Raw genomic sequence first — 25,042 nt, 5'->3', positions numbered from 1 at the left:
TCCTCAAATCGTCAAAAGTTTTATATAAAGAGCCACCAAGTCTGTCGCCTCTCACACCTGGTGAATGAGGATAGTCGTGTGCACTTGTTCCCTTAAGTTTGTAGAACAGTTCACACCATGACCTTTCAGTACAGACTCCCAGGACAGACTTCAGTAATTTGGTAACTGTAGTTGTGGGCAAATTGAAAAACTGGGTTTTAGTTAATTTCAGATGTAGTCTAATTGACAACCAAAAATAGCCATCACATACATATAGTAAGCAACATATATTAATTTCTTACTTGGTAGAATTTGAAAGTCCATGTTTATTCCTTACAATTTTCTTTTGGGTGTCCTCATACTCTCTCTCTCTCTCTCTCTCTCGCTCTCTCTCTCTCTCTCTCTCTCTCTCTCTCTCTCCCTCCTTATCTTTTCTGTGAGTGTGTGTATGCACACATGCATCTCTCTCTCTCTTTCTCTCTCTCTTCTATCTCTTTATCATCTATTATCTACCATCTATCTATCTATCTATCTACTATCTATCTACTATCTATCTATCATCTATCATCCATCTATTGTGCTAGAAGAACTGGGGTAGAAATACTCCTCTAGAGTACTGGGGTCCAGGTACCAGTATATAAAACAGGAATAGTGAAGCTGGCTAAACACTGATGAGTAACATAACAAACCAAGAGAAAATCAGAGACAACCCCCTGTCGTAGCTAGAAAAGATTAATTTTCCCTTCTGTAGGCTCTCTGTTCACTTTGCTGATTGCTTCCTTTGCCACGTCACAGATTTCATGTAACCACATGCATTAAGTATGCAATGACTCCCTGAGCTACTGCCATCACGTTCAGCAAGCCCTTGTCTGTGGTTGTATGTGGACGTGTTTCCACACAGCGATTGCTGAACTTCGCTCCATTTTGAGTTGACATTTGTAGGGTGGGGGATAGGAATCTGGTTTCCATCTTGGGCAAGTAGACACCTAGTTTCCCTAGCACCATACGAAAAATCTCCCTTTTCTCCAATGCTTTTTTTTAATCAAAGAGTTTATCAAAGATATCATTTGTCAAAGATTAGGTGGCCTTAGCAGTCTATTGGTCTACCTGAAAGCTTTTGTGACAGTACTGTACTATTTTTTGTTTCCATGGTTCTGTATAATAACTCGAGGTCAGGTGTAAGTGATAAAATCTTTGTTAAGCAACAAAGAGTTTGTCCAGAAGGAATGTGCTGAGAGGTGAGACTGGAATCCTAGGTGAAAGCCAGATTGAGAAGAACCCAGCAAGACTAGGAAATCAGAATTCCGTCCCTGGGCATATGGACCAGGATGCTTTGGTCTGGGCTTCTGGAAGAACAAACAGATTACTGAGAGGAAGCGGTTCTTGGAGAACCACAGCCAGAGAAGCAAGACCGTAGGAAACATCAGACCTGTCTTGGAGTCCCATCTCATGTCCTGTTGTGTTTCATTACTCCTGAGATGTCTGGCCAGAGAATGATGGAGACAGTGGCTGAATCTATCACTGTCGTCACGGGGCTACCATGAGGGAGATCCTTAGATCCTGAAGCTCTGCCTTAAATGTTCAAAATTACATTAATAATATTAACAGGGGGCATGATGGTGCCATCATTTAAGTGATATTCCCAAACCCAAATGCACAGCAAAAGTTTATAGTCAGTCACTTATGGCTCTTCACGGCTATTGAGAATTGACGGTTTTACCATCTCATCCGGAAGTTTCATTAGAATTAATCAACACTGATGGCAGAATGTACTGCTTTAATACTAGATTTTATTACAGTGTTACTCAGTAGTCACACGTCAGCAACCTCCTAACACGAAGAGAGTGTGAGCAGGATGTCCTCCCTCACGGTTTCTTGACTACAGAAGTTGAACCTGAGGAAAGAAAACACAAAAAGTTGAGCTCTTCCTCATGCACGTGCAGAGCTGGGCATGAGGGCAGCCATGTCCCTCCGTCCACCTCCACACCCCTGCTCCAGCAGTCCGAGATGTACACAATCAGGAGACTGAGTCACCTCCCAACCTTACATTGCGACTGTAAACTTCATCTACACAAAAACTGTCATTCACACCCAAAGAACAAGAAGTGTCCACTTCCCATATTATTCCAGACCACTGTTGACAACTGTGGGAAGTGAAGCCATGATGTTAGGAACTGGAACAGTGTGATGACTGGGATGCTTGGCTTTAAGGAATTGTCATCAAACTACTTTCTAGAATGGTTGCATCATTTTATATGCCACACACAGTGTCTGAGAGCTAGGATTCCCCTTGTCTCCAAACATGCTTGGTATTTGCAGTCTTTTAGATTTAACTATTTAAATACATGGTGGCATTTATTGTTGTTTGTGCTCATCCAAAGAGAGACAGCACGACTTGTCCTGTCTATCTTTTGATTTCTATTTAAAATACATTTCAGATAAGCATAATTCAATTGGGTAGTGATGAGGGTCTGTGTCTCCTCATCTTGGTGTGTTTTGACTACTGTCATTTAATATATTCACTGCTCCAGTCAGGTAAAAGGCTATCAATCATCTTTGTGAGTTTTTGTTGTTGTTTGTTGTTCTGCCCTCTGCTCTCTTTGCCTTCTCATGCTCACGTTGAGTTATCTTTTAATCTTCATTTTGTAGAGTTTTGTTATTTGGTTTGTCATAGTTTTTTACTCTTTACAGCGCTGACTTTAGAATTGGTAACACACACACCTAACTCATCCCATTAAACCAGCAAGTGACAGTGTACCTATTCACATCTGGCACAGATATCTTTCTGATTCTTCTCTCCTACCCTTTATGATGTTATCATATGCTGTGCTTATTCATATTCTATACCCCCCACATACCAGTACCAAATGCTGCACTTATAGTATACTCTCCCCACACTCCATCATCACATGCTGCACACATGCACACACACACACACATATATATATATCATGCCCTACCTCTCCATTATCATATGATATGCTTTTATATATACCCTCCTATCACCCCAATACTGTCATAAACACGTGCCATCGTCTCCTGACCTTTTCTGAACAAACTGAATAGATGTTGATAGCTATAATGATATCCTTATCTGTTATTCTAACATCCATAGCAACTCAACTGAATGTCAATTCATTGATTACTTTCCTCATTATGGGTTGTATTGACCTACTGTTTGTGTAACCTGGAATGTTTGAGTTAATGTCAGGTATTGGATTTTTATCTTATTACTGCTATACAATCTTACTTCTTATTTGTGTTGTGGATGTAATTATTCCAAGCCATTTCAAGTCTTGTTGAATTTTGCAAGAAACGGGACCTTACTAAGTACTCCACCCAGTATCAACAAAATGCCAGGCTTCTTCAGTCTGCGTGGTAGAAACAGGGTCTAGTCCCACCCCTGAAGAGAAATGGGCTCCATTCCAGTTCTTTTGAGTGGCTTGTTCCCTGACCACAGCTGGTTTGTTCACCTATGTGAGGACACCAGACTGTGTCAAACATTCAAGGGGACTCCCTAGAACTCTACTGTGTCTCCCTGTAGCCCTATCTTCTCTGGTAGACTGTGCCATCAAGTCTAGCTGCTTGAGACCTCAATTCTTAGCTCCATCTCCTAAATGTTGAGAGCCCACACAACCCTGCCTGCACCACAGCTTAGAAAGCCTCTCAGGGCTGTCAGCTGAGGTGATTTTACGGCGCCTGGCTTGGTTTTTGTGTTTCAGGTTTCACTGTCTACTATTACTCAAAGTTCAGTATCTTGAAAACTGCTGTCTATGTGTTTTGTGTGACGTTTTGGTCATTTCCTTTGGCACCCAAGGGCCCTTGGACTCCACTTCTGGCAAGAACAGCCGTCTTCATGTTTTCAGAAAGATAACCAAGCATTTGCCACCATCAGAAACAGCACTCTGCACCAGAATGTGGGTACCACTCACGGACGCTGGGATTGCTATGGATACCATCAGAGTGTCTGTTCTCCCCTTTTGGCTTTCCTTTGTGATCATCCTCAGCTCAGGGCATGTCGGTCTCAGTAAACATGGAGAACTGATCTTTAAACCTTAGGCTTCACCAGGAAGACCTGCGCCACAGGGCAGTGTATATCTGTCTTCTTCCTTGCTAAATCAGCAGTTCCAGACAATCTAAGGGGCAATTTGGCGAACCCGTGAAGTTTGGGGGGTGAGGCACACTCAAGCCACATGTATAGTCTGAACGGTCCGCCGAAGGAAACGTTCTTCCTCGTCTAAGGATCTATCAAAGTGACATCTCCAACATTCGGCACTATCTTCTAAAGACACGTGAGGCCTTAGGAAGCAGAAGTGACAGGAACACGCGTATCTCCTATGAGAGGTGTGAACTGTTTCAGTGTGAATAGACACCGTCAGGCCGTCTTATTTTGTTGATTCCGGTTACTCACACTTTGCCATCGCTTCTTTCCACCGTGATCGTTGATGCTCCCACTTTGGGTAGAGTTGGGTTGATCACGTTGTTGTACCAAATAAATTTAACCTTCTGCACATCCCCGACGTCCACGTTGGAGTCAAATTCACTGACATGCGTAGTGCCTGGCTTCAGAGAGCCCCTGGGAAGTTAGTTAAAATGTCAACGAAACATCATGTGAACATGCATAAGTATGCCCAGAATAAATCATACAAATAAATATACACATGCATGCAAATATATGCATATGTTTTTAAAACCAGTTCACATTCCATTTTAGTCTAAGCTACTTGATAAAACATTTATCATTCAAGTGTCTGATGCAAATTCACACATGGATTTGAACCTTGGGGTACGTTTTTCTGTTACTAACTCAGATTTATCTTAGTCATAGTTTCTTTAACATGGATTCAAATGTGTCTTTGTCACAATTCTCATAGTCTAATAAATGATGCTATCATTATAAAAATTTTTTCTTTACCATTGTGTAGGGGGTAATTATTTATTCATTATAAGCCAAATGTCAGGCAACAAAATAAACATGAGCTGTTTCCTCAGAAAATATCAGAAAAATTTTAAAAATGCAATTATTAATATGTAGGTCTACAAGACAGCTTTCTTTTCATTATATGTGACTATATGCTATATACATTTAATAGAAAAAAGACTATTAAGCATGTATGTGAGACATTCCTAGAATGCCAAAAGCTAAGAAGAACCGAGCGATGTTTTTACTCACTTGAAAATTTCATACTGCTGAGAGTTTCCTCCGTTTCCAAACAGGGAAACTAGAATGTGTCCAGTGACCTTCTGTCCAGAGAGGGTGACAGACACCTGATACCGCCAACCTTCATCGGAGACAACATTTATACATGGTCAGCTTGGGAGAAGAGGAACTGATGGCAGATTAGCAGACACCCAATAGCTGCAGAATTTGAATAATGGATCGGATTGTTGGCAGTTCTGCTGAACTGTCACAGCTGTTTCCTCGGTGTTCGAGGTCAGGTGCCGCAGATGGAAAGAGCACTTACGGAGCTGATGAAGGAGGTGTTTTTGTTTTGTTTTTGTTTTTCAAGCCAAGAGTCTAAGAAGTTCATCTCGTTTAAATTCTGGGCTAGGGGTGTAGCTCAGAGGTATAGTGCTTTACTAGCGTTTACCAGACTCTGCGTTTTATACCCAAAATTATCTATACCTCCCCCAAAGGAAAAATGACCACTTTATTAATAAAAATAGAAACTTACGTGCAAAGTTACTCTTGTCACCGGTGTTCAGATAAAATTTCTGATACAGTTCTTTTGTTTTTCCAGGGTATTTGTCAGCATAGTGACCCATCTGTGGGCAGACTCCACCTGAGCACGGGAAGCACTTGTCCTAAAAGACCAAGGAAATGAGGACTGGCAACGCTCTGACTGTCATTAGGGCACCAGATTTCCCAACATGCTTTATAATTGAGTCAAAGCTAATGCTCTCTCTGATGGTAATGGTGGGGCAGTGGAAAGGTACGTGTCTCAGTGAAAGTTGTGAGTGCTTCTCACTGTCCACAGACCAAGCCTTCGATTCCATTGCTATCTGAGTACACAAAAAATATAAAACCCACACCATAGAATAATTGGCATGTATGTGTTTATGCTTTCCCCTTTGCCTCTGGAACTTTGTTCTAAGACATTCACTCTTCTGCTAGGTGATTAAAATTTAGTTTAGAAAGGTAGCATAGGAAAGAACTAGAAATGATAGTGTCTGTCAGGCACAACAGGATTACTTCAGAGGGTGACAGGCTCAAGATTCAGGCTTTGTCTGGTTCCTTTGCTTTCCTTGGCATGCTCATATTCTCAGAACCCGAGTGCAGAGATAAAATGACCCTGAGTCTCCCAGGGTGGAGATAAAATGACTCAATTGGTCTTTAAGACCTAGCCAGGCAGTTGGCATCTAAAGAAGACAGGAACTGGGAAATGCTCTGTCAGGAGAGAGCACAAACAAGGGAATTGGGAGGACGGCCCATTCCCACTCTGGAGGGTGGGCTCCTCCACAGGAGGAGTCATGGAGGACTTCTCAATCAGAAGATTAGATGATGGGTCAGGAAGAGTCTCAGGTTTGGACACCAGCAAGCTAAGGAGAGATTAGGACAGCTGGGGAGAAATGCCCTAGGCATTTCCCAAGAAGAGTGCAAAAGTTCCAGACTTTATCTCCAAGTGTGTTCATCCCTAAGACAGGAATGTGGCCTGGGTCCCAAAGGAACCAGGAGACCTTGCACCCAGGGACCACAGCCAATCACACACTTGGTTGGGCCATCAGTAGGATGACAGGCCCTCACCAGATTGAATGGAAGCATAGGGCCCAAAGGCAGAGGAGCATGAACACTGGGACATATTCCTTACAAAAGTACAGGGTGTCTTACAGAAGAACGTTTATGTAGTTGAAGCAGGCCACTTTTGTTACAAGGAACCTAAGTCAGATCATTTGTTTACAGGAAGATAAAGCTAACCTCAAAGTGGCGGTAGGGTGGGGTTGGTGCTCAACTTTTACGGTTTAGAAAACTTATATGTGAATAAAATATGTTCTCCTCTCCCATATTTTGATTATTATTTTTGTTGTTGTCCTGGGCCGAGCACTTAACATGTGATTGATTGCTTTACCAAGAACATTGAGTCTGACATCAGCACATTTCTAGATAAGGAAAATGTCTTAGGGAAACAAAATGCTTTGCCCAACGTCATTCAAGCCCTTGTTCTTAATAACTAAGGCATCTCTCTCTAGTGTTTGTGACTTACATGGAATGTTGATTGCTTGAAATTTTCTATGTTACATGGCAGTGGTTTAAAACTTTTGATTGAAAAAGAAGAAAGCTATAGTGAAAAGTCAACTTTCCAAAACCTAAGTCAATAAAAATGTCATGTTCAAGATTACACGGAAGAAGTCAACCTGGATATAAACCGCGACCAAAACGACTGATGAATGTGCGATTGCCAAGCATATCCATATTCCATGATCATATGTAAAGATCAGCGTCTAAATAAAATCCTCCATGCTCGTCAGCAGCCTCTAGACAGGGCTTTCAGATAGCTACAAACTAGAGTTTAATGTGTTTGTTTAGGATTCCCCACCCCCAAGTCCGAACATTTATTTACCTGAGACAGAGAAAAGTTAGAGAAATGCTAAGTAAGGCATTGTTCTAAATCCCTGGAATGCTTTTCTGCTACCGAAATGCATAGGCATGAGTTAACATAACAAATGCACAACTGTATGCCATTACTGCGTCACAGCGGGTCCAGCAACAGAGCACAGGGCCACCTGTGAGCTTAGCACAGGCACCGCTGGGTCTCCAGTAATGAGGGGGACAAACTAAAACATCGGATGAAATCCACAGGGAAGATGGGAGCCACTCACCGCAGAGAAAACACTGTAAGAGGCACAGGAGAAGCCAGTGAAGCCGGTCGGGTTGAGGATGCTGTCAGAGTAGTACTTGTAGCTTCTCAGGTGGTTGCAGGCAGCGAAGTTCCGTGTTCCTGTGGAGTCAGGCGTGACATGAGTGTTGCATTTTGCTTCTCTAAGTCACATTTTACAAGGAGAACACGGAGGTCATAAGTAATCAGTCTAGTCATGGCAAGCTCATGGAGGTCACAACACAGAAGAGTTTGTGAAGTGTATGTACCATGTGAGATAAGAAATTAAACACACATTAGAATCATAATAGTTATTAAGCAAAATGGAAAAGCAACTTGAGAAGGGGGAAGGTCTGGTTCATATAGACATATAGATATGTAATAGTGTCCCTGAACTAGGTCTCTCAGAACTGGATTCCAAGGTCTGAAAAGCTAGGTCAGCTGTAAGGAGCCCTTGCTGCTTCTCTGCAGAGGACCCAGGTTTGGTAACCAGATCCACAGGGTGGCTCACAACCTATTGTAACTCCAGTTCCAGAGCATCCGAATATTTTTGGCTTCCATATGCCAGGCACATATGTGATGCCCTTAAATATATACCAGCAAAACACCTATAAAAAGTAACTCTTTTTAAGACACCTATAAAACACCTATAAAAAGTAACTCTTTTTAAAAGAAAGGGAAAAGTTGGGTCGCACATACAATCTCTGCCCGAGTTTCCCATGCCCACTTGCCACAGCGACCAGTGACAGTCTCATGCCACAGGGACACAACAGAAGGTCCTTGGCTCAATCCCAAAGCGGCTAGCAAGTCTAACAATGAGAAACATGAACTTTCACAGTGGAAATCTTTGTGCGCACAATGTTTTTACCTTCCCAGATTCCATCGATGTCAACGATTTGGGAAAGAATATTCTTCTGACATCCAGGCATCTCTACTCCTCCATTTGGGAAGAAATCGAGGTGACCCACAGTTTGGCTCATTCCAAATCCTGTAGATTTTTAAAAAATAATGGAAGTTTCTATAACTGTATGATCAAGGAGGCCCTGTCAAACATTCTAACGCCGAGATTAAGATCTTACAGGAGACACACTAGAGGAGCTCACCTAAGTTGGGAATCATGGGGGCAGCATCTGTGTGAATGGCATCCACAAACTGAGCATCACTGGGGTCCAGTCGGACTTCTTCAGGTGTACCCTGGAAGTGAGGTTCAGCTGGGTCCAACCCTGGAGCAAACAGGAGGTATCAACAGTTACGTCAGTTACTCAGTACACAAAGTCACCCCCTCCATCAAGGACCGGCTGCGATGGTGGGGTGCGCATGTGACTATGGTGGGGTGCGCATGAGACTATGGTGGGGTGCGCATGAGACTATGGTGGGGTGCGCATGAGACTATGGTGGGGTGCGCATGAGAGAGGTGATGCATTCCCTGGCTGTACCAGGATTCGCCTTTGCTCGTGGATGTTTAGCTCCGTCAAGAACCCTGATCATTAGCAACAGTTTCCATCAAATGGCTGACCCCAGGCGTCACTGAACTAATCTCTTCAGACTTAAGATTTCCATTGATTCTAATCTTCCAGGAAGGCAGAGGCTTTCTGTGAGTCCATGGTCTGGCATGGTACAGCACCTGGCAGAACAGGCTGTGTTAGCCAATTGTAAGCTATGGGAAAGAATGTTCTGGAAGAACATTTTTTAAATAAATCAATGAAGACTGTTCCCATTAATCCAAATGCAGCCAGCTTAACATAGAACAAGAGAATTGTCAGATCCGCAAAAAAAGTTGGAAGACAGAGCGGGAAACTGGTTGTTCCCTGAAGTAGCCATGTCTCAGATCAGGACAGCAATAGCTTCCTCTTCCTTGTCAGGTTGCCTGAGCCTGTGGCCCACTGGCCTAATGCAGCCAGCCTGCAGCTGCAAATGGCATTTGGAATCTTCTTTATCAGGACCGTGAACTGGAAGCCCAGACAGCCCGACCACCTGTCTCCTCCCCCAGCAATGGGGTTGTAGTTGCCAAGGCTGAGGTTTGTTATCCACTAGTATGAAAGCAGAATTCAATTAATTATAAACAAACTCTACAAATTTAAATCTACTGTTACTTATGATATTTATTAAAGAAACTGATTTTGTGAATATCTGAAAATTGGGGAAAGGCATAGTGTTTTTTTTTTTTTTGTGTGTTCCTAATTCAAGATACATACACACACACACACACACACACACACACACACACATATACGTATATATATACATATATCTATATATATGTATATATATATATATTAAACAATGTGGTGATGGCCAAAGATTGAAAGTGAGGGAACAGCTCACTGGGTCACAGTGGACTGGGCTCTGAGTACTTGGCACTGTGGTTCTGTGGTTCAGAAATTGTGTGAAGTTCAGAGCAGACCCGCCAGTCCCCCGCTGGGCCTCCCTGGGATCCCCACCGAGAGTACATATGGTCTAATCTTCTGGCATTTGTTGTTGGACTAACCTGTGATTCTCCCAATGGCACCAAATGTCCTCTTTCCAGCTTCCCCAGCAATGTGGGAACCCAGGCTGTGGCCAATGAGGTGGACATTGCTAAGTGAGTATCCGAGTTCAGACTGTTGAAAGGGAAGCCTCATTAAAATGTTTGCAAGTATTACAAAATGCCTGATGGCCAAAAAGGACCGCCTAACCTTGGTTTCTAAGAAGATGCCACCCCCTACCCCCAGAGAACACCTCCACAGTCACTATGAAGAGACGGAAAAGACTTCTCTAGGTCTAGAATCCTAGCGTGTTCTTCTCCTGCTGAGAGAAAAGCCCATGAAGGATATGTGTGTCATAATCAGAGAGGGTGGTGCAAGAATTCGGACCAGAAATCCATGAGGCCATTGCTCGAGCACATTAGAGTTTGACATCTCTCTATGGCCTGCTCAGACTAGCTCGCCATTGTGCTTCTGCTCAATAAAATAAAGGAAAGCTGGGGAGATGACTCAGTTAGTGAAGCACAAGGTTCCAAATTAGGGTCCCCGACACCCATGTAAAAAATGGGTGTCTGTAACCCCAGCACTAGAGAGACAGAGGCAGGCAGGTCCTCAGAACCCAATTCTTCTGGTGTCCTAGAACTGATGGGTTCCATGTTCAGGGAGAGACTGCTTCCACAGAAATAGTGCATGGCAATCCAGGAAGACCCCCCCCTTACACATGTGCACAAACATGTATGCACACTCACATGAGTATTTCTACCTCACAGACACACATACACAGCCACACACACAAACAGGTAAAAGTAAAACAAAAAAAAATTAAACATAAGTGTGTGGCTGATCTCACCATATCAAATTGATAATGAAGGCCAAATTAAAACAACCCCTGACAGTTTGGTGTTGTAATTCATCAGATGAGTTCAGCCCAGCGTCCATGCCATGAACTAAACTAAATATACTGACAGAATTCAAGTGATATCACCTACCTCATTGTTTAAGTTCATTTAGTTAAAAACAAAATCTAGTTATTAGTGAAGCCTGAATCAAGCTCATATCTAACCAAAGAGGGAGTATGATCTTGTTTAAATGTGTCCTTCTCAATTATCACACCCAGTGGTTTTGTTATGGGAGGAGGATCCAGAGAGCATTGCCTAAGAGCTTTGACGTAACCCAGGATCAGTTACCTGAAGGAGGTTAGCCAAATATGCCACTTCTGCCCCTACCACCCGAACATTCTGGGTGGCCTGGGTATATGTGGTTCGGGAGCCGCCCTTCCAGTCCACACAGATGCAGTTCACGCTCTCCACCTTGAACATATTCTGATGGGAAAGACACAAGTAACGGTTAAACAATCCAGGTCCTGTATTCATTACAGAATAACATATTTGAAGATTTGGTAAATTCTTGTCCTGACCTGTGTAATAGCTGCGACATTAACCCCAAAGCTATGACCAGAACCCTAGCCTTTAGTGAGTATGGAGTCCTTCCCCAAGTCCAACACTGGCTCCAGACCAGGTGTGGCTCCGTGTGGGAACTGGATTCTTGAGGTTTCTACTGCAACGGATACATAGAAATTTGATAAAGAGAAAAATATTGGACATTAAAGAGTCTGTACTTAATGGAATACTACTGGAAAGCAGCAGCTCTGGCTAAAAGTCTGAAGTATCTCTGCATTAGTTGCCAAGTAACTATGTCCTGGAGCCACTACATACCTCTCTACCCCATACCCTGATGTGGGATGGCCTTCTGTATATGTGCTGCTTTTATTGGTTAATGAATAAACTGCTTTGGCCAATGGCAGGGCAGAATAAAGCCAGGCAGGAAATTTAAACAGAGCTATAGAGAAAGAGTAGGTGGAGTCAAGGAGACACCACCTACTGCTGAAGGAGAGATACCGCCAGAACCTTATAGGTAGGCCACAGCTGTGTGGTGATACATAGATTACTAGAAATGGGTTAATGTAAGAGCTAGCTAGGAATATGTTTAAGATATTGGCCAAACAGTGTTGTAATTAATATAGTTTCTGTGTGATTATTCAGGTCTGGGCGTCCAGGAAATGAATGAGCAGTTTCTGTTTATATATCCCAACTGTCCCAAATGCTTGTACCCACCTCTACCTCCTCCACTCCTTCCCTACCCCCAGCTGCAGGCTCAGGAATTCTCAGACTCCAGTGTGGTGGTGACCACCTTAGTGGGGCCAGTATGCTGTTGTTTTCTAACATACTTCCTTAGGAAAGTGACATGGCTCACCTTGCACATGTCCAACAGCCAGTTTTCCTCTCCCTGGTCGATGAAGCCATGGATAATAAAGCGGGTTTTTCTGTTTGTTTTGAAATTGGAGCTCCTGATAGTTGCTGCATCTGCAGTGATTTGCTGTTTGGGATGGAAAAGTGTTTTGGGGTCAAGTTTCTTCTAGTAGCTTCTAGGATCATTTATGTGTGGATGGAGACGGTAGGTAAGATTCTAGGAAGTCATTCACAGTCACCCCCAAGTTGCTCACTTGCAGCTGTTTGGCTCAGACACTATGTCTCCCACATTGCTTGTTGTTAAGATCTTCAATGGAAGTCTTTGTACATATGCCTGTTCATGTTTGCTTATAATCTACTCAGCTTTGGGAGATGTGTCCGTATTCTAATATTCCTGCAGGTGTGGTGGTGTTATTGCTCAATAAATCTAGTGTGAGCTGAAGACATTGTAAGTGGGTTTTGTTTTGTTTTTGCCAGGGTCTCATGCAGACCAAGTGACTTCAACTCACAAAGTAGCTGAGGATGGCCTTGAACTCCTGAACCAGTTTCTACCTTTCAGGTGCTAGGATTAAAGTTGATGCCATACCTGATTGGAAAGCATTATATGTTGGAAATTTATCGTGATTACCTAACCTAGTTTCTGTCGTTGCTTCACCCCATATAGAGCAGCCGGTCATTCACCTTCATGATGAGTGCAAAATTGCAAGCAGTTGTTCCTGTTGTTCCTTCCTGTGGCTACAGTTCAGATATTGCTAGTCCAGAAGCTTCTATTGAAGACCTGGCACCTTCCAATCAAATCCTGTTAACTTGAACCATCTTAAGTGAATTCCTGTGTGTCTGTACTATACCAGGGAATTGTATTTAAAATATACAAATAAAATATAACAATAAATATAACATTCTTTATTATAATATATATCAGTATGCATATTACATAAGCATGCATAATTATTCCATCCCTGCATATGTAATTTTTTTTAGATTGTTTCACTGGGGATAGGACAGAAAAAATAAGAATCAAATGGCCATTTATAAATTAAGTTTTTAAAGAGTACTTAATCTGACTGCTCTAAAAGTTTTTTTTTTTAATTTTTTTTTTTTTTTTTTTTTGGTTTTTCGAGACAGTGTTTCCCTGTAGTTTCTAGAGCCTGTCCTGGAACGAGCTCTTGTAGACCAGGCTGGCCTCAAACTCAGAGATCCGCCTGCCTCTGCCTCCCGAGTGCTGGGATTAAAGGCGTGCACCACCACCGCCCGGCGCTAAAAGTTGAAAAATACACAAATTCCACTGTTTGCTGTATTCTCATTGGAAGGCTCGAATATTTGTGTTAGGTGCGTAAAGCCCAGGAAACTGAGTCCGGAGAACGATCGCCATTCCTACCTGGAAGTTGTTTGGGTTCTCATTGGTGTACAGGAGGAAGCGGGTGTTGATCTTTGATGGGCTCCAGGGCAGAGCTTTCAGGGGTCTCTCTGAAGTTCCTGACCACGGAGCATCGTCGCTGAAGCAGCCAAGCTTGTCATAGCAGACTTCGACTCCTGAAATCACCCACAGACGTTTTCAAGGTGTTCCTTCAACTTTCCTAATGTTCAGTCAATCAGTGTAAGCTGGACTGTATCGAATAGCAGTTTCCTCTGCTTTCCCAAACACCCCTCTTGTTCAGTCACCAGCAGCTGTTGGCGACAGTGCCTCTGTGTCCGACAGGCTATCGCCTGCCCTTCTGCCTGAGACCACATCACTCCCCTCGGATTTCTGCTCAGTATCAGGAACTTATTTTAGCTATTTGACCCATATGTAATCTTTGGCCTTTGATAGCTAGATATGGGGTGGTCCTCTGTCCCAGGAACTGGTGATAGGCGTGTTTGTGGAGGCTCTCACCTCCGAGTGGCTTAGCTACCTTTTAGCTTTATACTTTGGGTGAAGAATTTTAAGTTTTATGCAAGGGCCAGACTTTGTATCTTCACCTTGGCTGACCCGTGTTTGAGAACCATCCCAGATTTCTGTGATGTAGAAGGGACTCACAAGCATAGGAAACATCAGTGATTTGACAGCCGTCATCTGGCAAGCTGCTCCACGCAGGAACAACTCAAGAGTTCAGGAGCAACATGAAGCCGAGGTTAAAGGGAGCAAGGATAACAGCTGTCATGAGGACTGTGTTTCTGTGAATTTTACTATGTGCCGGACGGTGAACACAATGATTTACTCTTACTGAAGCCCCATAGTTATCCCATAAGAAGGATGTCACCACACCCATTTCAACCACACATATCGTGAAGTTTGCAGGGTTTCAGTTTTTTGTTGTTGGTGTTTTGTTTGTTTGTTTTTTTCTTTTTAGTGTTACAGAGTTGTAGGTGATGAGCTTAGGTTCAGAAGCCTCCCTTGGCCTCTAGGGGCCCAGTGCAGAAAATAAATATTTTAGTTAGACTGGAAGATCAGATTAACCGTGCATTTATAGTGCAATGTCATGTATGATTTGTCTGCACTATTATTTGTCTGAAAACAAATTGAAATGAGCATTGGGAATTTGTACCTCACATTACACTAAGCTCTGGTTCTCTTAACCTCATGTTAAACTCAGTTTATTCCTAGTCTTCCTTAATCCTACATTTCCATTAACTAAATCCTCATCCTCATCATGGCTCGAACCCAGCTGCCATGGTCATCGGGGAAGAACCGCACAGAGAGCCTCTCCCATCTCCACACATCTTTGCTTACCAGCTACTGCTCCCAGGAGCACAGCAAATGTCCACAGCGGCAGCATCTGCACAGAAGTAAAAACATGGCTGATTCTGAAGAACTCAGGTTTCAAAACATTGACATAATCACTTTCACTCAGACTTGTGGGGAAATGGGGCAATCTAACGAATCAGTCTCAAAATCGTGTTCCTGACTCACCATGGCGGATCCGTCAGGTTCCACGGACAACAGGGGAAAGCTGAGATGTTCTCTTATAGGAGAGCCTTATCTTTCTAAGCAGTGTCATGGAAAAGTGGCAGGAGAAGGGAGAGGTTCCAAGGGCATATTTCTAATTTTAATTACAGATAAGGCCGGGTTGGTAGAGTAGGTTGTGTTCCAAGGTGTTCGTGGGAAGATGAGAAAGTGTTTGATGTGGAATGTTCTCGACCCGTGTGCTCACGGACCGCCCAGAACCACTCTTTCCGCACTGCTCCTGTGAACAGCCTCTGTTCTTCTCTCCCTTGTTTGCTCAGCACTCTCTGTAGATCTACGGATGTGGGAATGCTTTTCTTGCTTGACGACAGCTGTTTTGAAGACCAGCTCGTGCAGCCTCTGAGTGACCCTGACACCCCTTGAACACAGCCAAACAGAAAAAAGCCTTCAAGAGTGTGTAGTTCTAAAAAAAGTGGGGGCTGCTTTATGTCACGAGTTCACACTGCTGACCTGGGGAAATTAACAGAAGGGCACATATGGTGAGCACACCTGTGGCCCCAGCACAGGGGGTACTGATTTAAGAGGATTGTGAGCTTCAGGCTAGCCTCTCTCTCTCTCTCTCTCTCTCTCTCTCTCTCTCTCTCTCTCTCTCTCTCTCTCTCTCTCTCTCTCTCCACACACACACACACACACACACACACACACACAAACACACACACTACTGTGTGTACCCTATTTCAGAACAGAACCAAGGGCAGCTCAGGGGATTAAGATCTGGGGTGCAAACTTGACCTGAGTCCCTGGAAGCCACACGGCAGAAAGACAGAACCAGCTACCAAATCTGTTCTCTGACTTCCACATGTACACTGTGGCCTCCCACAATAATAATAGTAGTAAAATTAAGAAGAGGAGGAAAAAGACAAGGAAGAAGAAAATGAGGAGGAGGGAGAGGTGTGGGAGTCTCTACCGTCAGATGAAATTATGAATAAAATAGAAACAAAATAAAATTCAACTTTTACAAATACAGTCTGCAAAATTGTTCTGAGAGCACAGTGTTCTGTGGCAGACAACTTGGGTGGGGCAGATTTGTAGTTATGGGAGGACAGATAATTTTTAAAAACAGTATCTTTTATTTATTTTTGACAATTTCATACATGTGTTCAGTGTATTTTGATCATATCCACCCCATTCTAATGACCCCAGACTTTAGACACCCTACACCAACACATCCACTCCCACCTTTATGCTCTCTCTCTCTCTCTCTCTCTCTCTCTCTCTCTCTCTCTCTCTCTTTATGTAGCCCACTGAATCTAGTTAGTGCTGCCCGCTACAATGTTGCCTGATATTGTTGGCTTGTTCATGTGCCGGTCTTGTGTGGGTAACGATAGCTACAGTGGGGTCATGAGTGGGATGCTAATGTCACATTCAGAGGACGCCTCTCCTCTCCATCCTCTGGCTCTTACATTCCTTCTGCCCACTCTTCTGAGATGTTTCCTGAGTCTTACAGTGTTTGACATAAATGTCTCATATAGGGATGACCGCTCACCGATCACTTATTCTCAACACTTTAATCAGCTGAGAGCCTCTGCGTTGCTGACCATGGCAGAAGGAGTCTTCTCTGGCCAAGGATGAACCAAGTACTAATCTATGTGCATAAACATCCATATGCTGAAGATAGGTTGACAACAGGTCTATTTAGCAAAACATCCACTCCCAGTGCCAATAACCTCCCTAGCCATAGACTTTCCAGGTCTCCGTGCCTAAATTCCTTCCTGTGACCTCACATCCAATCTCAAAGCAGTTGGCTTTGGGCCACTATTGCACCGGTGGACACATCTGGACTGGCAGGTTGGTATTGTAGCACGTAGACTTAGCCGCTGCAGAGATTCACGGATACCTTTGCTCTCCAAACAGCCTGTGTAGCAACCTCCCTCACTATGAAAACTAAACAGTAGGAAGTTTTCTACTTGATGATGTCCTGCAACCAAAGTGTGTTGTGCCTTCAGCAACAGGGTCTTACTTCTTAGCTATGTTAAACAACCAAGAGTGGAGACAATAGCCTGTGTTCTCTAACCAATCCCTCACATGGAGGTAATCCATGCCCGGCACTGAGATTATCATTTAATAACTCATCTCTTAAAGTCACAGGCTGAAGAGAGTTTGAGGAAACTGACTTATAAGTGATAGAAGCTCTGACAGGACACAATGGGGGGAGGTGTCAGTAATTAAACAAATAACTGAAGAGAATGATCCCTAAATGGACAAAGGATATGGGGTGCCTGCTCCCCACTGCTGCGCAGGTAGGACTCTCGGGGAATGCTGAACACTGGTACATGCTTGAGAAAAGTTATTGCAAATTCAAAGACGAAGAAAGCTTCTTCGAAAGGATCCAGGATTTGTACAGGAGGCAGTTGGTCAGCCTTGTGGCTGAAGGGAACAAAAGACTGTATACCCACCAAAAATTAAAGGTTCTGCCACACCACCCACATCCCAGGGAGCACCCATCTTCCTGGTGGAGGAAGATAATGCAGGGATGAAAAGGGTTTTTTTTCATCACTTTTAAAATTTATTTTACATACCGCTGCCTCCCCTACCCCCCATCCACTCCTCTTCCATCTCCACTCAGATGGGGTAAGGCCTACCATGGGAATCAACACAGCAGGGTTATCAAGCTAAGGCAGGACCAACCTCCTCCCCATTCATCAAGGCTGAACAGGGCATCCCACCAGAGAATAGGTTCCAAAGAGCCAGCTCATGCATCAGGGACAGGTCCTGGTCCCTCTGCTGGGGGTCTCATGAAAGACCAAACTACACAATTGTCACCCAGATGAAGAGGGCCTAGGTCATGCCCATACCAGCTCCCTAGCTGTCAGTCTAGAGTATGTGAGCTCCCACAGGCTCAGGTCAGCCGTCTCTGCAGGTTTCCCCATCAGGATCTGGACGTGCCCCTCCCCCCGTTCATACAATTCCTCCATTTTCTCTTCAGCTGGTCTCCCAGAGCTTTCCCGTGCTTGGCTGTGGATCTCTATCTGCTTCCATCAGGTACAGGAGGAAGGCTTTTTGATGACAACTAGGTCAATCACCAGTCTTACTGGTGAAGGCACCCTCTCCACTACTGCTAGGAGTTTTAGCTGTGGTCATCCTGTGGGTTCCCAGGAGCCTCCCTGACACCAGGTTTCTCTCCAACACCACAATGGCCACCTCATATTATCTCCCCCATCACTGTGCCCTCTGGCCTGCCCACAACTCAACCATCTTGATCCCTCATATTCCCCCATTCCCTCCCTTTTACTCCCCCATATCCTCACTTTACCCATGATATCCCTTCTTATTCCTCTTCCCAGGGAGATCCATGCATCCCTCTTAAGGTACTCCTTGCTACCTAGCTTCTCTGGGGCTGAGGATTGTAGCCTGTTATCCTTTGCTTTACACATAATATCCACTTATGAGTGAGTACATACCATGTTTTTCTTTCGGGGTCTGGGTTACCTCACTCAGGATGATTTTTCTAATTCTATCCATTTGCCTGCAAATTTCATGATGTCATTTTTTTTCTGCTGAGTAAAACTCCATTGTGTAGATATACTACATTTTCTTTATCCATTTTTTGATTGAAGGGCATCGAGGTTGTTTCTAGATTCTGGATATTATGAATAATGCTACTCTGAACATAGTTGAGCAAGTGTCCTTAGGGTATGGTTGAGCATTTTTTGGGTATATGCCCAAGAGTAATATCATTGGATTGATTCCCAATTTTCTGAGAAACCACCATACTGATTTCCAAAGTGGTTATACAAGTTTGCACTTCCACAGCAGTAGAGGGGTGTCCCCTTACTCCACATCCTCTCCGACATAGGCTGTCATTAAGCATTTTTGATCTTGGCCATTCTGACAGGTGCAAGACGGTCATTTCGATTTGCTTTTTTTTTTTTTTTTTTTGATAGCTAAGGATGTCGAACACTTTTTAAAGTGTATCTCGGCCATTTGATATTCTTCTGTTGAGAATTTTCTGTTTAAATCTGTACCCCACTTTTTAAATGGAATTATTTGGTATTTTGATGTCTAGTTTCTTGGGTTCTTTATTTAGTTTGCGTATCAGTTCTCAGTCAGATGTGGGGTTGGTGAAGAACTTTTCCCATTCTGTAAGCTGCTGTTTTGACTTATTGACAGGACAGGAGCTTCTCAGTTTATTAATTGTTGATCTCAGTGTCTGTACCACTGGTTTCATATTCAGTTCTTCTGTGCCCATCTATTGCAGGCTACTTCCCACTTTCTCTTCTGTCAGCCTCAGTGTAGCTGGCTTTATGTTGAGGTCTTTGATCCACTTGGACTTGAGTTTTGTGCATGGTGATAGATATGGATCTATTTTCATTCTTCTACAGGTTGACATCCAGTTATGCCAGCACCATTTATTGAAGATGCTTTTATTGGCTTCTTTGTCAAAAATCAGGTGTTCGTAGGTGTGTGGGTTTATGTCAGCATCTCTGATTTGATTCCATTGATCCACGTGTCTGTTTTTATACCAATACCAAACTGTTTTTATTACTATAGCTCTATAGCAAAGCTTTAAGTCAGGGATGGTGATACCTCCAAAAGTTCCTTTGTTGTACAGGATTGTTTTAGCTATCCTGGGTTTTTGTTTTTCCATATGAAGTATTGTTCTTCTGAGATCTGTGAAGAATTGTATTGGTATTTTGATGGGAATTGCACTGAATCTGTAGATTGCTTTTGGTAAGATTGCCATTTTTACTATGTTAATCCTATTGATTCATGAACATAGGAGATCTTTCCATTTTCTGATCTGGTCCCCAGTTTCTTTCTTCAAAAACTTAAAATTCTTGTCATATAGGTCCTTTGGTTTTTTAGTTTTTTTTGGGGGGGAGGGGGTTAGAGTTATCCCAAGACATTTTGTCTTATTTATGACTATTGTAAAGGGTATTGTTTCTCTGATTTCTTTCTCAGCCCATTTATTATTTGTATATAGGAGGGTTACTGATTTTTTTGGTTAATCTTGTATCTAGCCACATTACTAAAGGTGTTTATCAGCTGTTCCCTGGTAGAATTTTTGAGGTCACTTGTGTATACTATCATATCATCTGCAAATAGTTAAAGTTTTACTTCTTCCCTTCCAATTTGTATCCCCTTGATCTCCTTTTGCTGCCTCATTGCTCTAGCTAGAACTTTGAGTACTATTTTGAATAGTTATGGAGAGAGTGGACAGCCTTGTCTTGTCCCTGATTTTAGTGGGATCACTTTGAGTTTCTCTCCATTTAATTTGATGTTGAGTGTCAGCTTGCTGTATATTGCCTTTTTTTTTCTTTAGGTATGTTCCTTGTATCCCTGTTCTCTTCAGAACTTTTATCATGAAGGTATGTTGGATTTTTGTCAAAGACCTTTTCAGCATCTAATGAGATGATCATGTGTTTTTTTTCTTGTAGTTTGTTTATATGGCATATTACATTGACAGATTTTCTTATGTTGAACCATCCCTGCATCTCTGGGATGAAGACTACTTGATCATGGAGAGTAATTTTTTGATGAATTCTTGGATTTAGTTTTATTGAGTAGTTTTGTTTCAATGTTCCTGAGGGATATTGGACTATAATTCTCTTTCTTTGTTGCATCTTTGTTGGGTATCAGGGTAACTGTGGCCTCATAAAAAGTATTTGTTTCTATTCTGTTTCTATTGTTGGAATAATTTGAGGAATATTGGTATTACCTCTTCTTTGATAGAATTCTGTGCTGAAATCATCTGGACCTGTTTTTGTTGTTGTTGTTAGGAGAGTTTTAATGACTGTTTCTATTTCCTTAGGGGTTATAGATCTGTTTAAATTGTTTATCTGGTCATGATTTAATTTTGGTATGTGGTACCTATCAATAAAATTGTCCATTACTTTTAAATTTTCCAGTTTTGTGGAGTACAGGTTTTTGAAGTATGACCTAATGATTCTCTATTTCCTGGAAGTCTGTTATTGTGTCCCTCCCTCTTTGTTTCTGATTTTGTTAATTTGAATGTTCTCTCTCTCCCTTTTGGTTAGTTTGGGTGTTTGTCTATCTCAAAGAATCAACTCTTTGTCTCATTGACTCTTTGCATTATTTTCTTTGTTTCGACTTTATTGATTTCATCCCTCAATTTGATTATTTTCTGCTGTTTACTCCTCCTGGATGAGATTGCTTCTCTTGGTTCTAGAGATTTCAGGTGTGCTGTTAAGTCACTTATGTGAGATTTCTCCAAATTCTTCATGTAGGCATTACTGCTATGAACTTTTCTCTTAGCACTGCTTTTATTGTGTCCCATAAGTTTGAGTATGCTGTGGACTAGTTTTCATTGAATTCTAGGAAGTCTTTAATTTCTTTTTTTATTTCATCCTTGACTCAGGGATGAGTCACTTGAGAGCTGTTCAGTTTCCGTGAGTTTGTAGGTTTTCTGTAGTTTGTGTTGCTGTTGATCTCTAACTTTAACCCATGGCGGTCTGATCAGAAACAAGGGGTTATTCCAATTTTTTTGTTTCTGTTGAGATTTGCTTTATGACTGAGTATATGGGCAATTTTAGAGAAGGTTCATGATGTGCTGAAAAGAAGGTGTATTCTTTTGTGTTGGGTGAAATGTTTTGTAAATGTCTATTAAGTCCATTTGAGGCATAACATCTGTTAATTCCCTTGTTTCTCTGTTAAGTTTCTGTCTGGCAGACCTGTCCAGTGGTGAAAGTTGAAGTCTTCCATTAGTATTGTGTGAAGTTTGATCTGTGATTTAAGCTTTAATAATTTTTCTTTTACAAATGTGGATGCCCATGTATTTTGGGCATGATGTTCAGAATTGAGACTTCATCTTCATAGATTTTTCCTTTGATGAATACAAAATGTCCTTCTCCATCTCTTTTGATTAATTTTATTTGAAGTCTATTTTGTTAGATATTAAATAGCTACACCATCTTGCCTTTTAGGACCAATTGATTGAAAAATCTTTTCCTAACCCATTACTCTGACGTTCTGTCTTTGAAGTTGAGGCATGTTTCTTGTATGCAGTAGAAGGATGAATCCTGTTTACATATCCATTCTGTTAGCCTGTGGTTTTTTTTTTATTGGTATATTGAGTCCATTTATTTTTTAAGAGATATTATTGACAAGTTATTGTTAATTCCTTTTATTTTTTTTTGTTCTGGTGATGGTGATAGTGGTATGCATGTTTCCCTTTTTTGGGTTTTGCTGGTGTGAGATTATCTTTTGCCTGTGTTTTAGTGGATGTAACTGAGTTCCTTGGATTAGAGTTTTCCTTCTAGTACTTTCTGTAATGTTGGATTTGTGGATAGGTATTATTTAAATCTGTTTTTGTCATGAAATACTTGTTTTCTCCATCTATGTTGATTGAAAATTTTGCTGGGTATAGTAGTCTGGGCTGGCATCCATGGCCCCTTGGTGTCTGTGAAACATCTGTTCAAGGTCTTCTGGCTTTTAGAGTCTCCATTGATGTTAAGGTGTAATTCTGATAGGTTTGCCTTTATATGTTACTTGGCTCTTTTACTTTGCAGCTCTTAAAATTATTATTTTTTATTCTGTATGTTTAGGGTTTTGATTATTATATGGTGAGGTGACTTTCATTTTTTTGGTCCAGTATATTTGGTGTTCTATAAGCTTCTTGTACCTTTATAGGCATGTCCTTCTTTACGTTGGGAAATTTTTCTTCTATGATTTTGTTGCATATGTTTTCTGTGCCTTTGAGCTGGGGTTCTTCTTCTTACTATTCTTAGATTTGCTCTTTTCATGGTGTTCAAGATTTTCTGGATGCTTTAGAAATTTATTGAATTTAACATTGTTTTTGATGTATCTGTCTCCTCTATCATATCTTCACTGCCTGAGACCCTCTCTTCCATACCTTGTATTCTGCTGGTTACACTTGATTTCCAGATTTCTCTCCGTTCATGTTTTCTTTACTGTTTCTATTTTAGTTTTCAAGTTTTGCACCATTTCCTTCACCAGTTTGTTTTTTCTTGATTTTCTTTACTGGATTTATTGATTTCTTTTAATTTGTTGTTTGTTTCTTCCTTGACTTCTTTAAGGGAATTTTTCATTTCCTCTTTAAAAAAAATCTCTCTCCTCTTCATAAAGTAATTTTTACATTCTTTTTCTTGTGTTTCATCTGCACCAGAATGTTCAAGTTTTGTTACTGTAGAATCACTGGGTTCTGGTGGAGCCATATTGCTTTTTTGGTTGTTGAATGTATTCTTACACCAGCATCTACTCATCTTTTCTTCCAACTGGTGTGGCTTGTGCCTGGGCCCATGTAATCTGCCGGGGTTGCAGGCAAAGGCTGGTCATGGGGAGGGAAGGATATTCAGGTGCTTGGGGTTGGGGGCCAGAGTGGGTCTTGGTGGGACAGCATCCAGTGGGTGGTGGGGGTTTGGGCACAGCTGGAGGCAGGTCTTTCACCTACCTGCAGGCTGATGAGGACTTGGGAAAGATAATTTTAAGGATTGGAACCATTTAGACTAGGAGTCACTAACTTAGAATAAATAATAAATTATATATATATATATATATATATATATATATATATATATATATATATATGAAGAGTTGAGTAATAAGTGAAGAATCCAACAAAAACAGTATAGAACTAAAAAATTCCCTAAGAGCCATTAAGAACTGAAGTCCTGAGTTAGGGATGTGGCTCCATTTAGAATACTGCCTAGTATGCTTGAGGCCCTGGATACAACTTACAGTACCACAAAAAGAGATAGAAGGAGATCTGAGAGAGAAGGAAGTAAGGGGAGGGTGGTGGGGAGCGGGGGACAGGGAAGAGGAAATAGGGTAAGGGGAGAATAGAGAAGAAAGGAAAGAGCTGGACATTTCTATTTCTACATTATTTTCTCCTGGCAATGCTGTATTCAACTACAGTAATATTCCATATGAGCCATCATTCATCTTGCATTGTCAAGTCATTTCTGTTCTGCTTACCAAGTAATTCACACCTTTCTGAACTGGCATCTCAGCTATGTGTCACATTGTTTGGGGACCCTTATTTTGTTAAACCTACTGAATTAGAGTTCAAAGTCACCTAATTTTGAAATACAGAGTCAATGGGGGAACTATTTTATAAACTGTAATAGTTTCAGATTTTAGAATACTCCAGAAAAAAAATCAGTTTCCCAAATCTAGAAATGCTGACAAGTGGGTGGGACCTGATCTACTGTCTATCCTGTCAACCCTGCCAGAATGATTTCCCCAAATTCCAGTTTTGCTAAACTCTTCAGGTGAGTTATAGAATGTCCAATCATAGTAATCAGATTGTTCACATGCTTCCTGGGTTTCTGCCTCTGCTTATGTGACAGAGGCTTCTGGCATCTTCCCCCAAGGACTAGATCTAGGTTTTATTTCCCAACCTCCCCTGATGTGTGCACACCACGCCCCTCCAGGTGTCCTTGTGGCAGTGGACCCCTGTAAGCTACCATGTGGGTGATGCTAACAGAGGAGCACGTACTCATAACTACTGAAACTTATATGTCCCAGGGCAGCCTTGAACTCATGATGTAGCCAGTTATGACCTTGAAGTTCTGATCCTTACGCTTCCACCTCCCAAACGATGAGGCTGCAATCATGCACCTTCATGCCCGTTTCCATTTTGCTGGAGCTCAAGCCCCAGGTTTCACACAAGGT

The 25,042-nt window shown here is 42.1% G+C and overlaps 1 protein-coding gene across 1 annotated transcript; it reads right to left on the bottom strand.

The window, feature by feature from the left end:
- Nucleotides 1–1,809: 1,809 nt before the first annotated feature.
- LOC119824985 (pancreatic triacylglycerol lipase) lies at nucleotides 1,810–15,260 on the bottom strand. The gene is made up of 12 exons (XM_038345579.1): nucleotides 15,215–15,260; nucleotides 13,883–14,037; nucleotides 12,509–12,631; nucleotides 11,443–11,577; nucleotides 10,282–10,393; nucleotides 8,897–9,016; nucleotides 8,662–8,781; nucleotides 7,798–7,916; nucleotides 5,655–5,784; nucleotides 5,153–5,261; nucleotides 4,391–4,555; nucleotides 1,810–1,873 (listed from the first exon to the last, which is right to left on the bottom strand). Exons 1-12 carry the CDS (start codon nucleotides 15,258–15,260, stop codon nucleotides 1,810–1,812), a joined length of 1,398 nt encoding a protein of 465 aa, XP_038201507.1.
- Between the last annotated feature and the right edge of the window lie 9,782 nt (nucleotides 15,261–25,042).

This window comes from Arvicola amphibius, chromosome 1, assembly GCF_903992535.2.
Source record: "Arvicola amphibius chromosome 1, mArvAmp1.2, whole genome shotgun sequence".
NCBI classification, from domain to species: domain Eukaryota; kingdom Metazoa; phylum Chordata; class Mammalia; order Rodentia; family Cricetidae; genus Arvicola; species Arvicola amphibius.
Note: the sequence above shows the minus strand (reverse complement) of the source record. Positions and strands in the feature narration are given on the sequence as shown.